The 18,405-nt window shown below is 38.1% G+C and overlaps 1 protein-coding gene across 1 annotated transcript in view; it reads left to right on the top strand.

Moving 5' to 3' along the window:
* Positions 1 to 10,842, top strand: part of CFAP20DC (CFAP20 domain containing) — a 261,784-nt gene extending 250,942 nt beyond the window's left edge. The window contains 2 exon segments of the mRNA XM_034066195.1: positions 6,044 to 6,135; positions 10,727 to 10,842. Coding sequence (XP_033922086.1) covers positions 6,044 to 6,135; positions 10,727 to 10,842 — 208 coding nt within the window.
* Positions 10,843 to 18,405: the final 7,563 nt, after the last annotated feature.

Below are 18,405 nucleotides of genomic sequence, written 5' to 3'. Positions count from 1 at the left end.
AGGTTTTTGTTTCCTCTATTTCCAAGGAAAGGCGTAAATAGCAGAATAATTTAAAAGTTAAGCACATTTGAAGATTAAGTTTTGCAAACAAAGAAGCGTATTTTTATGATTCATTACAAGATCAAAGTCATACAGTTCCATTACTTCTGCAAAACAGAAAATATTCCATTATGAAGTATTATAAAATTACACAACTGTTGTCATAATAAGTGAACAAGAACAGTGTATCACAAAATGTACTTTGGTTTTTCATTGTATTTGTTCAGTTACTTTACTCATCCACAAAATAGGTACAATAGGTCTCCCAAGTCGTTCATATAAATTACTGAATTTCTGCTGCATTTGTTAGGCTGTAATAGGCATGAAAAGAGAACATGACAAAAGAAGCAAATGGCAAAGGAAACATCTTGTTGGGAGGTTAACTTTTTTAATCACGATGGTGAAAAGCTTAGCTGCAGGCAGGTTGTTGAGAACCAAGTGGATAACACATAAAAGCATGTTAAAATAACCCAAAATCTCTTTTCCTTGTATGGGAATCTGAGAACATGAAAACAAGGCAGCATGTACGCTATGGGTTTGAATATAAAATGTGACAAATGCTTTCAAACATTTTGCTGTTGCATCTGTGTTAACGTAAGGTAGTTTCTGTCCTTTTTTTTTGCAGCTTCAGGGCTTACTGAGATTTGGTTTTTATTGGTTCCACTCTTTTTCTCAATATTCCTGGGCCATTCAGAGTTGAATAATAAAAGGATTTTAGATTCAGTAAGGCTCAGATGACCTTACAATTGGTAGAGACATATGTACTGGCAGGACCTGAAATTTTATTTCAACATTATTTCATGTAATATTATTGCATTTTGTACATAACACAAAGACTTCTTACTATTAATAGTGTACGTAAGTCCTTGCTTCAATAATGAAACTATTACTGAAGGGTTTATTTCTATAGAAATATTCCTATTAAAAAAAACACACTCCCATTGTGCATAGATGATTAATATATTACAAAGCCGAATCCAAACAGGTGTGTATAGGTAACTTGACTGAAGTTAAGGAAGTTACACATATGCATGAAACTCAGCAGATATGTAAATAACTGAAAATTCAGATCTGCTAATCTAGAGGAGCCTAACAAGTTATGCACACTCCAAAAAAGATGTATTAGGGAATAGGAATTTTTAGTAATCTGTCTAAGATATATGAGTTTGCTTCTGATAGCCTTAAATAGATATAATCAAAAATCCAAACAAGTGAGAAAAAGAGATCTTCATCTTAACTGAATTGATTATGTAGGCTGTACTGAACCACGCTTTTGATGTCATCTGGCACTTTGCATTCAGTGGATAATGGTAAGGTATTACTTACTTATTCACTTTGAGCATCTGCAGCAAAATTTGCTTCATGTGGGGTTAAATATTACTAATACAGTAGAAGTATGTGCTGAGATTTTTAAGTTGATAGCTGCATGAGATGTCTAGAATTACTCCTTTTTTCCTTAAAATAGTTTTATACTCTTGGTTCATATATTGGCATTCTCTGTCCCTCTGCAGAGATAGTAAAATTATCCATTGTAAAACATAATTCAGCAAATGTGTTCCACTTATTGTCACTCAGGCACAAGCCAGTTGTATCATAAAGATTTGCTAAGTAGTTTATGCAGTTAAAATCATCAGTTCTGTTCTTTATTGATTGTATTCTTCAAATGCTTAACAGTTTGTTAATTCGATGGGTTCTTAATGGTACAAAACTGCTGTTGTTTTTTTTCATTCCCTGATGTGATATAATGTAGCCCTTGCCCTGCTTTTTTTAAGTATACTGCCAGCCTTGACTGAGTAACTTGAATATTCCTTTAAATTCCTGTTTAGATTGTTAGGTAAAACCATACTAAAGCTTTGATGCATTTTAATTTTATTAATAAGGTGGATTAAATGATCCCATTGGTTTAAGTAATACAAATTAAATCTGATCCCAAAGAAATGTATAAAGTATACTATCTCCATTCAGAGCAATGCTACAAATCTAGATACTAAATGATTTGCCATTTTCTCAGTCCAGCTGGCAAGATAGACTAAAGCACAAAAATATCTGTAAAAGAATCAAAATATCAAGGGTGTTTGTTAATATTTAAATCAAACCCCTCTGATTCTTTGGATTTCTGTTGATGTCAATGCTTTAGATACATTGTCATTGAGAAGTGCTACTTAATAAGGCATCACTAATTTTCTCAACAGATTTTACTGATGAATGCTGTTTTCTGCAAAATTTAACATGCTGTCATAAGACTGAAAAAGTTTATAAGTCCACAAGATTCTTTTGCTTTCCATCACATGCTATTTCAATATATGACCACTATTTAACAAGAGTATCATAATATTACAAGACTTCACAGTATTTTAAATTCTGTTCTGGTACAGAGAAAAGCTTGCAGAATAATGAGGAATTTTAGTGCAAGCATTAAAGGTTCATAGTACTTTAAATGTTTGTGTAAGCTATTCTAAGGCTTCATACAAGTCAGCTCACAATGTCAGAAGGCAATACTTGCGCATTCCACACTGATATCAGGAAAGTGGTGGATAGGTTATTGCCCATTGATTATATTGATTACTACTGGAGGCTTTGATAGCTTAAAGGGAGGGAGTGACTTTAATGAGTCAGAACGTGTGATTAGCTTTGCTGGTTTAAGGAGATAAACCAACTTCTTCAAGAAGTTCTCAAAACCAATATTCTTTATTCAGTCAGAATAAAACTGCCGTAAATGGGAACACAGGCCACAGTTCTCAGGACATTGCCTGTTGTCTCCGTGCTGGGCTTTACTTTTAGGCAAGGTCTGCTAGACTACACCATGTGTCAGAATTACCAATGTAAGCCCACTTCTCAGAAGTTTATCAGTCAAGTGCCAGTGTTGACTCTGTACTGCAGTGTGGCTGAGAATATTTCAGCACACATGAGATTATGTTTTGTTCTGGGGGGTTTTATCTCAAGATTTTAGGAGAAGTTGATTTAGACATTGGTATCCAACTTGTGGAAGCAATAACCTAGTTTTAATGCAAATTGTGTAATATGTTTCCATCTTAAAAGTAACACTAAGTCAACAATGAATCCCTAATACTGTAGGGTTTTGATTGCTTGTCTTGGTGGGAGGGGTTTGAATAGTAAAGCTATTAGTTTTTATTGGACTTTGAGAGAAAAAATACATGAACTGGATCTAGGCTATTTCATAGGTAATACTAAACTAAAAGCTGTAGTGAATTTGGAAGAAAGGGTAGCTTGGGAAGCAGAGATTAGTGCTAACAGTTCTTCCTTACCTTCTCTAAAATTGCCTCAGTTTCTCCAAGACATTGCCTTTGCTGATGTTATGTTTCAGTGTAATTGTAGAGAATCAGGTGAGTGTCTGCTTCATGCTCTGACCACATGCTATGAGCTTGGTCAGATTCTAGTGTTAGGTTTATGTTTGCTGATTCTGAGGCAGCACAAACCACACTTGCAAGTGGCAGAAATGGAAAATATATTCTACCATGCATTTAACTGTTATTCCTAAAAACTTTGGAAGCTTTGGTGTGAACAAAGAGTCTTTGGCCATATTCCGGGAATGCAGGTATGGTGAGCAGTGCCAGAGAGAGCTAACAATGAGATGTCTAGGCAAGCATATTGATGTGTGGAGTAGTTGTACCAGTTCCCAGGTGTTAGCTGAACAGCAGAAGAGAAGAATTGGTTGTGAAGTAGAATATGATAGTGAAAAAAAAAATACTGAAGTATGTTTTTTACCTGTTGAAATGCTGGAAAATTCAGTATCTCTTTCTTTAAATCTGCTGTACTATTTGCTGTATTTTTACAACAGCAGTTCTGTTTCCTGAGGCAGAAAATAAGATTTTTCCATTTTGACTGCAAACAGATTGGTGGTTGTCCCCCTGTTCACTCCAGATTATGCCTGTATGCCAACAGGAGATAATGTGAAATTGATAAGTCCAGAAGTAGAAGAAAAACTAACATAAAAGTTGACATATTTTAGCAATTACAACACATGTCTGAGCCTTGCCAGATTCCTTTGTCAGAAGCAAATCTTACATGAGATCATCAAGGCTTTTCAGAAAGGAGAAATATGTTACCTGTTTAGAGGGTGTAGGACAGTTGAGTTGAGACAATTACAGTCCAGCAGTGTAAAGAAACCTGTCAAGCTTTGGAACAATCCATCCCTTCTAGAAGAAGCCATGGGTGTTGAAGATTAGCTGTGCCTAATCTCCTTGGCCTCCGACTTTGCATGTATAATGTTTTTGTACCAGCTGTTGGAACAGCCATGGCCAGATGTAAGTCAGAGCAGCCCTAATATAAGTTTAATTTACTCTGTAGAGCTGCACTGTTCCCATCAGCATGAAGCAAACATAAAGGAATTTAAAGAGCCCTTTTCCTTCCCATTCCCTTGTCTTGTAGTTGAAATAGGTTGGTCAAAAAAGAAGGATCTGGTTTGATTAAAATGAGATGACTTTTTGAGGTCCCTTGAATTCTATGTCTAAGTGTTAATTTGCAAGTAGTCTAGTTAGTGGTTATATGAAAGTGTGAATGTGTTATAGTTCTTTACTGCTGATGAGGAGAGATGGGAATTTAAGGAAACATCAGCTATGTACAGTGTACAGAGATTAGTGTCATATGTGAAAAGAATTACAAGATGTGGTGTAATATGAGTTACTTCAGTGAAAAAATCTGCAGTTGCAGTAATAATAACAATAAAAACTGTTCTGTTTTCCTTTTAGCTGTAGCAAACACAGACTATCATAAAACAGTGTACGTGAAATGAACTTTGAGCTTTGCATGAATGTGTGATAACATGAAAATCATTTTTAAAAGCCATCGCAAAACAGTGTTGAGGAGAGACATAAATTGCCTGTTAAACTGAATAGGTGAAGAAGGTCCATATTCCCTCATCTATGATAAGGATACCATAAATTTTTTTTTCTCTACAGAATCAAAATATATGTGTGACAGGCGAGATGAATCCTCTGTATGGCCTTGTCAGTAGCTAAAATCATCTTATGCTTGATAACAGCTTTTTTATTTAGAACATATAATATTTTATAAATGTAAGATATGTTATAAACACTTTATAATGTAGTTACCTAGCAGAGCTTTTTTCCCAATATCAAGAATACTGTCAGCAATAACATCTTGACTCAATCCAGTGTTTCCTTCTGAAAAACACTATCAAACTGGTAATTTGTTATGCTTGACTCTGACCACTAATTCCATGCCTTTATTGAAAAATTTTCAAGTTAAATTAAACTGGAAAGATTAAATTATTTAATACAAATCGGCTGTTCCACAGTTCATGACCACTGAGCTGGTAGCACACTGCTAGTGGTATCCATTTCAAATCTAAGGTCTACTCTAAGTCGCCAACCATCCAGACTGTGAGTGATCTACCACCTGCCATGTCACCGTGATACAGAGATCTTAAAGCAGTGTCAAGACAGTGGTAAACAAAGACATCTCTTTATGATTATCTGTAAGTCTTTTTCCTTAGAGAGTGTAAAGGTTTTTAATCAAATTGGCCCCATCAGTCTCTAATTAAGACCAGGTTGTTCATCCCAAATCTTTATTCCTCAGGAAAAACACTCTCATGAGTCCTAGAGTCTTTCACAGTATAGCTCTGTGGATTATGGATCACACCTCATGTACACTTTTTGCTGAGAGAGCAATACCAGCTCAAATTGGCTAAAGAAGGAAGAATCATAGAATCACAGAATAGTTAGGATTGGAAAGGACCTCAAAATCATCTAGTTCTAACCCCCCTGCCATGGGCAGGGACACCTCACACTAAACCATATCACCCAAGGCTTCATCCAACCTGGTCTTGAACACTGCCAGGGAAGAGAAAACCTTAACATTTAAGAATTGTATTAACTGTAAAGTTTATTTTTATAACAGTAAAATCCATCTTGATTTTGGTGCATCACACTCAACAACCTGCACTTTCCTTTGAAAAGTTTTTTTAAATAATAGTTACACAAACTGTGTTTTAATGGATGATATTTTGATTTGTATTTTTCAGGGACTGGATGAGCATATTCAGTCCCCCCATCATTCCTAGAAGCCAACAGCTGGAAAAGCACACTAAATCTTCAACAAATTGGAGTACTCCAGGTAGGAATTTATGAAGACAATGTAAAGGTCCTGGGTAGAAAGACCTTTTGAAATGCTCTTTCTGTAGTGCTAGTGCTGCCTTTTCATAGTTTTCTATACTGCAGCAGTTTGGTTCCAAGTTCTTTTTAGTATTCTTAGCTCAAGCTGGCAGAGTTTTCCATGCAGTATTACTTGCCTCTGATAAAAGAGCAATTTATGTAGTTGCAGTTTCCTAATGTTCTGACTTGATACAGATTAACTCAAAAAATGCATCTTGTTTTTTAAAACAAGTAATTTATGCTATTGGGTATGGCAAACCTGTGGAAGAAAGAATTTAAAGACTAAACATTCTTGTTCAGAAGTACAATTGTGCTTATGTAAGTGATATTTCATTTACAAAGAAAAAATTCAGATTTAGCTTTAAATGAAATTTCAGCATGATTTCCTGTGCAAAAACTGTTGTAATCACCTAAAGTGTTACAGGAGTTTGTTTATTAATTGTATTTCCTTAGTAAACAGCAAAGAACACAGCTGAAAATGGAAAGTCAACAGCAATAGAATAAAACAAATACCTTGGGTTTTTCAAATGCCATTTTTTCTTATCAGTTGTCTTAAGAAACAAGGTAGATACCTACATTTTTCTTCAGCTCTGGGGAATTCAGTGTGACCTCTCATAAATCTGACCTGTGTATTTTGGCTGCCCAAAGGATGATGCCTTAGTGACTTACGGTCTAAAACAAATTATGCCCCTCAATGGGGGATGTTTTCATAGATGTATATTTGTAATTGTTTATGACAGCAAAATAGAATTTTGCTGTCAGGAAGGGACCTTGCTTTGAAGAATCAAATCATAGGTTTTGGTAATGGTCCTAAGTAATTCATAGAGAATTGGACAGTAATCCTTGAGTTAGAGGCATGTTGGATATAAATTTGTGAGAGGTCTCTGAATTTTTTATGTTAGTATTAGGAAATCCAAGGCATGCTGCAGAAAAGCTACAATTTCTGTAGACTTTAAAAACTGTATAATCATCTTTAGAAAAGAAGCATACTTAGGAATTTGTTGCATTTCTTCTGTTATTCACACTAGAATTTCCACAGCGTTTTGTGAATTGTTCTAAACTCATTTTCCTTTATGCTGAAGTACATCATGTGTCCGTGGCTGCACATTTGGAGAACAGAAAATCTCTATATACCATAGCTTTTGATGATGGCTTTTTGTTTCTGTTGTATCCTGTGGTATGTCTCTAGCAGTTAGTTTTCCTTGATCACTTCACTTGAGGTTAGTTATTTGTGTGATGAAAAAGCAGTTTTGTTACTGACAATCAAGTACCAACTCTGATCAGCAAACTGAATATTCAAATTCATTCCATAAAATTCTGCTTCCCTCCTCATTATTTTCTTAAAAATGCCACATTAAAAATTAATTATTTCTCATCTTGGACAGTGACTTAATTGTTGCAAGATTATTTTGTGTGTGTGTGCAGTTTTCCAGTATTCCAGTTATCCCAGGATAACAAAACCATATTATCAGAACTGAAAATCGTCAGTGATTCATAATGTATTCAGGATACTAACTTTATCTAAGACTGTCCTTAAAGAAAACCACATAGTGTAGCATTAGTGTATTTATCAAGATTTTTAATTCTTATATTTAGAAAAAAATCTTTAAGTTGGAGCATATCTTTGGGGAAGAAAGGGGATTAATTTCTAAGAAAGCATTATATTCTGTAGTTCCTTTCTTAACATTTGCAGCAGCATTAATTAAATAGGGAGACATCATGAGAAGTAGTTTTCTATTCAACAGGTTTCACAAGACAAGAGGAAAATTTAGGCTCATAAATATGATTAATTTCCATCGATTTTTTTCCCTTCTTGGGCATTGCTAGTTCTGATTTATAGACAGTTTCATCTTGACATAACAAGAAAGTTTCCCACATAGGTGACAAAGGCAGAGTCATGAATCCTAGGAACCTCAGGAGCCACAACACTGAATAGTCTTTCTTGGACTACAGCTCTTGACAACAGTCATGTGGTAACCCTGCAGCACATAATTACAGTATAGATTTGAGCACTGCAGTTCCATAGTCAAGGATCATATCTGAAAAAATACTAGCAGTGTTCTTTCCAGCACCCCTTCTGCTGACAGCTGATCCAGTGCGGTTGCCTTACGTCAGGGTCAGAATACGATGCATGTATCTTAAAGTGAGATTTGCTACAAGCCGTTTTCTTGTATTAAAACCTAGAATACAGCGAAAATATATTTTCATGAAAATGGAAACCATTTATTTTAGTTCTCCAGATTGTGGTGACTGTGGAACCAGTGCTAACAGAATCCAAACAACAGCAGTTTATTTGTGCATTTATTTCAGAGTTCAGAAAAAGCTGCTGCATGCCTTCTCCATTCTTTGTTATCCTGGTTTAAATGTTCTGAGCAAAAACCTTTCTCGATAAAAACAATAGCTCCCTTGATTTCAGTAGGGCAGCATTCATTTAATATGACAGGTATTCAGAGGTATTAACTATCTTCAGTCTTTCAGCTCTGAACTAAAAAATGTTCATCCCTCTATAGTGTGTATCTCAGGCTTGAGGCTTCATTTAAAATCAAGTTATTTGCTAGCCTAAAATGCTGTTTAATTTTGTAGTGATTTAAGAACAAAAGCTTTGATTTCACTTTCAGCATGATATTCAAGTTAAACTGCCAAGAGATTTTTTTATGCAGTCCTGAGCAGTTTAAACAGCTCTGGAAATGTTACTTGAAAGGGAATCATTTGGCCATGGACACTTCATTCCCACATGTCAAGTTGTACACAATGCACCATCCGAAAGTAGAAGGATGCCTTCTAACACAACCATTACACAGTAGCTGAGTCATGTAGAAAAATGTAATTTAATTTAATTAGTACATCTTTTTAGGAAGTAAAACAAGTGAAGTTTTTGTATTTTTTTTAATCAGTTCAAAACTGAATACTCCATACTGCCATTGGAAATCTGTTGCAACATCTAGAATTGCTTTAAAATGCATTTGAGGTTGTTGTGAGGTGCTGAAAGATAGAAGCCTAATTTTAAAAACAAGATCTACATAGAAAACTAAGTTCTTGTTCACACAAAAATCCATGCAGGGAATTACTGCTATAAAGGTATAAATCCAGCTAGTCCTGGGTGCAATCTAATTCTGATCCGGTGTGAATCTGAGGTATAAAGGGAAAGAGATATACCTCAATGAGTGTGGAGAAAACTATTTTTATATCAAACCAGGGAGTACATTGAGGGAGCATTTCCCAGGTAAAGAGGGAAGGAGATTTAAGCTTAGAGAAGAAAAGAAAACTTTGAAGAGAAGCATAGACAGGGAAAAGCAAAGTAATAAACAGGAAAATTCATTGGAAATAACATGTTTTTCAAGTGAAAATGTAAGGCTGTGTGAGGAAATGGGGCATTGAATAACATTTGCTGGTGTGCTATGATCTGAAGTGTAGAAAAAGACATTCAGTTCTATGCCTTCTTTCTACACTGTGTAATTTTCCCCAAGAGCTATCCAAAGAAAATATCTCAGTTAACCTCATTTAGCTCACCAGGACTGATGAAGTACACACAGCAGGGAGGGCAACAACTTAGCTTTACCTTTGGTTACAGTAAAAGACAGTTTCTTTCTGATAGTGTTTGTTATTGCCACTGAGGAAACAAAAATGTCATGTATCCCAAAAAGCTAAAGCACACGCTTCTGTCCACATTAATGCACCAGCCTACTTTCTGGCCTCTAGATAATGTAACCTACATATTGTGGCACGATCCTGGCTGTAAATAAATTCTGAGTATTGTGAAACTGCTGTTGTTAGCATAACAGGCTATGAAGTGTTAGGGCATATAAAGCACATTCAGTTTGTATTAGCAATCTAAGAATGAGATGGACATTTATGATGAAATTCAACATACAGATTGTGTTCAACTGTGAATTATTTCCTATCAGAAAGCTGTAGGTCATACTATTTAGATTTAGCTTATTTGGAAGGCAGGTTTATAAAAGGAACTACAATATATAAAGTATCTGTAATAGATGTCTGTATGGCAGTATATTTTAGTTACCTGAAAACATTCTTGCATTTTGCATAACTCTAAAAAGCCTAGATTTAGATTTTTTTATTGTTTAAAATAATCTTATTTCCAATACTGAAAGCTCTTTTGTACAGATTTACCTATACTAGACATTTAGGTGGCATATTGAATACCAGACATTCACATTCTTTAATTCTTACAGGCCTTAAGTACACACTGACTGTCTTTGTTCATGGTAAACCGTTATTGTTTAAGAAGGTCATTGAGAAAAATAGCATTTAGGAATCCTTTGATCTACCATCAGTACTTCTGGGTAACTGCTCCATTTGGAAAGTCCAGCTGTTAAGCAATCTCTGGCTGACATTATTTCACCTCAGCTGAATACAAGTCTTCAGAAATACAATTAAAAAGTGAGTTGCTGCTGTCTTGAAGGTAACAATTCAGGAGTCAAAAGATGATACACTTCAAAGAAGAATTCTGTCACATCTGACAAAATGGTATTTCCATGTTACTGTCTAAGCGAATAAGAGTGATTTATTAATATGTGTTCCACTTGACACAGGTGACCTCAATAACTTCATTGCTGAAGAAGACAAGGAAATTTAGACTATTCTGTATGATCCATGTCTGAAGTGTTACTCTGATCCGAATTCTGAGAAATACTATGAATTGTCATAGTTGGAATGTGAGATGATATAATTTTGTATTTAGAGTAGGCTTATCTTTCAACACTTTGTACAGTGTGACTGAGCTATGTAAGTTATCATGAAACTTAAGGCTTGAGTTAACCAATAGTTTTACAAACAGATTAAGATACTTTGTAAATAGTGTCTTATTTTTATAGTTTTCTATTAAGTTGTAATGCAGTGGAAAATCACGACATGAAAGTTCCTCGTGACAGTGACATTTGTTAGTCTAATTTATTTCCAGTATTCTGTATCAAAAAAAGTTGAATCAAGAAGGTTTATGGTGTTTATCTGTAAATTATGGTTTCACTCAAATGTTTTCATTACTTGTTTATTGTTTTCTTTTAATTTTTCTCTGCTATCTTACTCTTTGTACTGTAAAATATAGTGTTCAAAGACCTCCATTTCATAAGCTGACCCTTTAGTCATCAGAGAAAGCAGTATTTTCCTCATCTTCAAGGAGTTCTTTACTGTTGTATGTTACAGTAATGGGATGATGGTAAAGCTGCAGTGTGTGCAGTGTGGTGCATTTTAAACTGCATGGACAATTTATAAATGGATACCAAAACCAGGGTAAGTATGGCAGGCTCTGGGAGAACCAGCTACTGCCTACTTTACTGATGTAATTTAACACAGGACTGAAGAGCAGGAAGAATGATTGGTTAAACACTCAAAAATTGGAACCTTGTTTCATGTAAGGCACAGTGCATATACAATTCATATTGGAAACTGTGCTCAGAGTGAAGCTCTTAAATGTTTGTATTAGTTTTTCCATTATACCTTCCAATAAAATACTGTCATTTATCTAACCTGTCTGTATTGGGTTTCAGTGCAGTTTTCAATGAGGGTCCTAAAATCCCAGTGTAGAAAATTTCAATTGCCTGCATCACTGTGCAGCTAGTTTCTATGGCACATAAGGAGATTTTGTTTGCATGTTAGGAAAAAATAGTTAACTAAAAGGATTATCAAGCGTTGGAAAAGGCTGTCTGGGGAAGTGCTGGTATTGCCATCACTGGAGGAATTTAAAAGACTTGTAGATGCAGCACTTAGGGATATGTTTTTTAGTGGTAGACTTGGCAGTGCCAAGTTAACAGTTGGACTTGATGATGTTATAAGTCTTTTCCAACCTAAATGCTTCTATAATTCTATAAAATATTGCTGTTGACCATGGAGAAAGACCACAGCCTTTGAAAGTGAAATTACTCTATGAAGTTAATAAAATACTGTGCATAGAGGCATGTCAAACTTTGCTCTAAAATCCAGTTAATCTGATGCTGATGTTTCTGCCTTGTCATTGCTGCTGTTTGGCTCCAAGCAGTGCCTGATATTTCCAGCCCCAGAGCAAGGGAAATTCTGCAACACTATGCAGGGCTGCTTGCCACTAGTGTCCCCCCTCCAAGCAACGGGACACTTGCTCAAAGGGTAAATAACTAATTAAAAACTCAGCTGCCTGGTGTTGAAAAGAAGGTTTTGGGCAGGGGTTGCCCATGAAACGAGAAGTCAAAGGAGTTGTGTTGTGACAGAACTGAGTTAGTGGAACAGATTTGGAATCCACCATTTAAATCCATACCAGTTTTCTGGAGACAGTTGAAGGGAATGTCAAAAATCACATGTGATTACAAAAACTTGCCAAGAACTCGACAATGAAATTTAAGTTGGCAAGCAGGTATTCTTTATTGCAGTGCTGGGAGATATGGGGGATATCTCCTCCTCACATGTCTCATCTCAGCATCAATCAGGCTGTGATTATGTTGTTGCTTAATATACATATTCATTATATTTCCAGTAAAGGACATACATATTCATAACATTTCCCAGAACTACTTTACATAGGTTTACTCCTATTTTTGCATACACACAAGAACTTGGTAGTGGTCTTTGGGACCCCTGGCGATCATTTCTTCATCATCTTCATCACTTTGGCCGAACTTGACGTTTGGAAAGTCTTGTTGTCAAGCTGCCCACCAGTAGTCCATTTCTAACTGGTCATTGTGAAACATTTATTCAAAATGTTTCCTTTTTGCTATTCTTACTCGCCATCAAGGTCAACATTGCTTAGTTACAAGGCAAAGCTAAATTTACTTATGTACAAAAGAGTATATTTCATTTTGTACTTCCCTATCTCACATGGCAAAAATGATCTATAAGCATTTCTGATGATCCTTGTTATCAGTATCTATTTGATTATTCACAGTGCTATTCCACTGTAATAACTTGCAAGCTAGATATTTTCAGTGAATTTTTAAGGATAATATATTTGAATGTCATAAAGTGAGCTTAGTAAGCTCCCTGGCAAGTGATTTAAAATGATATGTCTGTAAATTATATGTAATTATGGATCCTGGTTAATGAATATCCTAGAATGAATTGGAATTGCAGTTGTTAATAGTGACTTGGCAGAAGATCAGATTGTGTATTTGGCTTCTGTGGCAGGTACAAACATATCATCACAAATTGATTCAAGTAGCACTGAAATCCACAGAAGACGGATACTGTGCTCAGATGATTTACTTGCCCTGCTTTAGACTGTATCTCCCAGAAGGATTTATACCTGCTCTTGCTAATGCCATAATCAGTTTAAAAGTTCAATGAAATCATAATTTTTACCTTCAAAAATAAGATGCTGGCTTGTACTTGCTTGTGCATATCTATCCACTTTCTTGTTAGCATCATTTAGTGATGAGGACCATGCTCCCTGTACCTGTGGTAAGTACTACTTAAAATGTGTCATTAATTTTCTCTTGATAGCTTCATGTCTTGCAGTAGTTGGATGTCCTAGAGCACCACAGTGAATCCAGACTGGGTCACTGATGCTATGGAGGTAGCTGCTCACTTTAGGAAAAAGAACAACAAAAAACTGGCTTCAAACTGGTGTCTGCACTTTATGAAGGAAGATTCTGCAAAGGTCCCATGGATTGCGTCCCATTGCCTGCCTGGGTGGTTCTGCTGTTCCTGGCTTCACAGCAGGCAATCACTAATGCATCGCATACAGAAGTGTGCCAGTGGATGGCTGAAGCTTGGACGAGGGGGAGTTCTTGGAGGCTCCATGATTTTATCATAGAATCAGAGACTTTTTTTTTGTTGGAAGGGACCTTAAATGCTCACCCAGTCCCAACTCCCTGCCACAGGCAGGGATACCTTCCACAAGAGCAGGTTGCTCCAAGCCCTGTCCAACCTGGCTCTATCCCCACCACTGCCTTAAGGAGCCAGCAGGATAGTGACAGTAGGTTCAGGGTGAGTCTGTTAAAGACACTTTGTCCTGCAGTTGTTAGTACAGTATTTTATACGTAAGTCATGCTTTTCAAAATCAGCAGTTTGGGATCCTTGCCCTTTGTATTCTGGTTAGCAGCTTTGCCTGCAGCATCCATGGGGATTGATTGCTGTAATGCTGTGAACACCACCTGTGAGCTGAGTGACTCTAAAGTCTTCACTACAAGGACTGTGAGTTTTGCTCACAATGTTTTTCTTAATCATCCTGTGAACCTAGATCTAAAGCACTGCTGGCACGCAGCATGCTTTTTGTTTAGCCAGTTTGTCAAAGCCAGCATTTATGGCAAGTGATGAAGAGCACGGAGATATGCTCCTAGCAGTCATGCAATGCTTTAGCACATGAGAATCATGGAGTCCTTAGCAGAGCACATTTTCCAACAGGTTTTTCTGGTTTCAGCTGCGATAGGGTTAATTTCCATCTTAGTAGCTGGTGCAGTGGTGTCTTTTGGCTTTAGTGTGAGAACAATGCTTGTAACACACCAACGTTTTAGTTGTTGCTCACTACCACTTACTCTGACCATAGACTTCTCAGTGTCTCATGCTCTGCCAGTGAGAAGGGGCACAAGAAGCTGGGAGAGAGCAGAGACAGGACACATCACCCAAACTAGCCAAAGGAGTATTCCATAGCACAGAACATAATTTCCAGTATATAAATGGGGGGGATTTGGCCAGGAGGGACCAATCGCTGCTTGGGAATGAGCTGGGTGGTGAGCAATTGTATTGTGTTTGTTACTTTTTGTAGTTTTATCACTCTTTTTGTTATTTCCTTTTCATTATTATTAGCATTATATTGTACAACTGGGGATAAACCACAACACAGGTGAAAAGACCCATGTCTGGGCATAAAGGTTCAGATTAATGAAACTGCAGGGATTTATTTCTACAGACCCAGCATCAGTTATGATTTTGAGATCAGAAATTTTGAAATGCAGTAAATTGTAGTAAGGCTTCACTAATGTTGCTAGGATGTGCATTGGAAATAGTGGAGTTGAAGTTAGTTTGGTAGAGCTGCAGGAGTCAGCATATCACAACCAGCTAGTGTCAGGCCTTTCTATGTTCCTTATGGATGTGAGACATCTTTGTTGCCAAAAAACACAGTCAGCTTTCAGATAGGTCAGGAAGAAGAATAAATGTTTAAAACACCTTTAGCCACAGCCCAAAGCAGTGTGTTTCTGTCACTGGAATGATTCTCCCCATTTCTCATTCCTTTTGCCTTTGGTCGGTCTACTGAGTTTTTTTCCAAAGCCCAACCAAATAACCATGTTCAGTCTTTAGACCTTTGTGAACTGCAGCAGCAGTGAGCTGCTGCTCACAGGCAGCCTGGTTCATGTGAGCACCAGCAAGGACTGGTTAGGACTTTACAATCTTTGTTCTTGCAATACTGTCACTTGTACCCAAGTGTTGTCTCTGAGCCTCATTATACTAGAAAAAAGAACACGCTCTGTCCTAAGGAGCTTATGGTAGGACATCAGTATTGATTTTTCCCCTCTGCTGCCACCGTTACTAGGTGGGAAGCATGAGAAGTCATGCTTTATTATTCACATAGCCTTCAGCCATAAAGCGTTCTGTTTAGTGGCACATCCTTCCAACCTTGGGTCAAACAGCAAGGTTACATGGGCTGAAAAAGCCTTGACAAGAATTTTTATAATGCATTTCATATTTCAGTTGTTTTTCTATGGTGTTTGTTTTAGAAAAAGGGCTTGTTTTTTTCTTTTTTTTTAAGCAATGGGCTCCATGTAAAATGTAAAGACAATCCAGTCTGTCTATTCTGTGCGGTACTGCTGATAATCACCACTTTCCTCATGGTTACTATAGTAGCTTGGCATCCTTATCCTTACCTCTTTTGGCATGTTGAATAAACCTACTTAAATTAAGTAGCCTGATAAACAGAAAGCTTGGCTTCACGTTACCCATGGGGATATGTAAGTAATAACAATATTTGCCATCTTTGTTTCTTAGTCAGTGTGTAACTTGCTTGTTAGCTCTAACCATGATGTTTTGGGATCCTGCTGCAGGTGTTACAATCAGCACAAATACAAATGCCCTGGATGAACCCCCAGAGGCAGCCATGAGTTCCCAAGGGATCACAGGCAGCAGCCAACCCACAATGCAAAGACCTGAGTAGAATTTTGCTCTTATCATGCCACTCTAACAGCAGTTCTGTTTGCAATCTTAGCGCTTCTCAAGAGGGAAAATTATCTGTGGACATCAAAGTACATGGTAAGAATTTATTATGAAGGTTCCTGTGGTAAATCAGTGGTGAATCAGCAGCCCTGTGATGCAGTGACAGGATGAGGGGGAATGGCTTTAAACTGAGAGAGGGGAGATGGAGATAAGATCCTAGGCAGAAGTCCTCTGTGCTGACCAGGTTTGATGGCTTGGCTTCAAGAGGAAGATTTTGGGCAGGGCTTTAACCACACTTACTACAAGCACAATGACCAAGGGCGAGTGGGGTATGCAAAATTGGTTGCAAAGAGTGCTTAGGCAATCAGGGATTGTCTGACCAGAACTGTCATCCCCTGAGTAATCTCAGGCTACCCATGTGCTGGTCCACCCACATGCAAGGTTGGATCTGCAGCTTCCCATGCCCCTTGTCACCTCCCATTCTGACCCTCACCTGTCCATACCGACAAGTGAGCGCAAGCCCTTCCAGCCTGCGCAGTGGAGTTTTCAGGTGAGGGCAGTGTGTGCAGAACTGGCCCTACCCTGTACACCTGAGGTTTAACAGCCACGGCCTAGCTAGCAGGGATGGTGACACCAAAGTCTGCAGGTTGTATTTATGAGTGTCCTTCTCTTAGATGGCAGACCATACAAGGCTGGACAAGCTCCATCAGCCCAGGTTTGAAGAGAGGAGTTTTCCTTCTCCTAAGTTCTGAGCAAGACTGTCATTTCCTGGGTCAATCTCGAGCGACCTCTATCATGAGACCACTGAGGCGCCGGCAGTGCTGTGGTATCGCTATGTCTAGGTGGGATTCTGACTTAGAGGTGCTCAGTCACAAGCCCGCAGATGGGAGCCTCGCGCCAGTGGCTCCTCAGCCAAGTGCACGCACCAGGGGTCTGAACCTGCGGTTCCTCTCGTACTGAGCAGGATTCCTATTGCAACAGCACATCATCAGTAGGGTAAAACTAACCTGTCTCACGACGGTCTAATCCCAGCTCACGTTCCCTATTAGTGGGTGAACAATCCAACACTTGGTGGATTCTGCTTCACAATGATAGGAAGAGCCAACATCAAAGGATCAAAACACAACGTCGCTATGAATGCTTGGCTGCCACAAGGCAGTTATCCCTGTGGTAACTTTTCTGACACCTCCTGCTTACAACCCAAAAAGCCAGAAGGATCGTGAGGCCCTGCTCTCACCGTCTGTATTCGTACTGAAAACCAAGATCAACTGAGCTTTTGCCCTTCTGCTCCATGGGAGGTTTCTGTCCTCCCTGAGCTCCCCTTAGGACACCTTTGACAGGTGGCACCGTCCCAGTCAAACTCCCCACCTGCTGCTGTCCCCAGAGCAGGTCATGCCCAGTATGTGCTGGGATCTTGGCACCAGAAGTGAGAGCCTTCCTTGGAGGTCGGTCCCTGCCTCACCGGGTGAGTGAAAAATCAATCAGTTTTCTCTTTGATCAGAGCAGCACACCCGGCCTCCCACTTGTTCTGCACCTCTCATGTCTCTTCACAGCACCAGACTAGAGTCAATCTCAACAGGAGCTTCTGTCCCTGCTGATTACACCAAGCACATTCCCTTTGCTGTGGTTTCACTGGACAGTAGGTAGGGACAGTGCACAGCCACAGTGAAACACTTCATAAACAAAGCCAGCAATGCTCCTAGTACAACTGTTACTGCAGCAGTAGTGCCAGTGTACTTCAACTTCAAACCATGTTCACATTGCACTGCTCAGGGTTTTTATCTGTTAAGAACTTTATTATTGGATGATTGTGCATTTCATCTGTGTGGGGGACCAAGAAAACCTCAGGTCATGGAAATTACAGACACTGTTTTAGAGCATTGCATATTTATTAGCCCATCTGCTGCTGCAGTGCTCAAGGCAAAAGTCTTCATACAGGCAATCTATTCACAGCTACTGTTTCACCACCTGATGTGCAAAATATCAAAGCTCTGGATGCATTTATTATTGTGCTGAGTCATTTTCTAAGGAATTCATAAAGCTCAGGAAACATCCCATGCAAGACTTTCCTTTGCATTAAGCTGCTGTTTTCTCACCAGGGCCTGAGAAGAACCTCTGAGGAGGAATCCAATTATATCCATAGGTTTGTTGTGCTGAATGC

The sequence above is a fragment of the Melopsittacus undulatus genome, chromosome 9 (assembly GCF_012275295.1).
Source record: "Melopsittacus undulatus isolate bMelUnd1 chromosome 9, bMelUnd1.mat.Z, whole genome shotgun sequence".
Lineage (NCBI taxonomy): Eukaryota > Metazoa > Chordata > Aves > Psittaciformes > Psittaculidae > Melopsittacus > Melopsittacus undulatus.
Note: the sequence above shows the minus strand (reverse complement) of the source record. Positions and strands in the feature narration are given on the sequence as shown.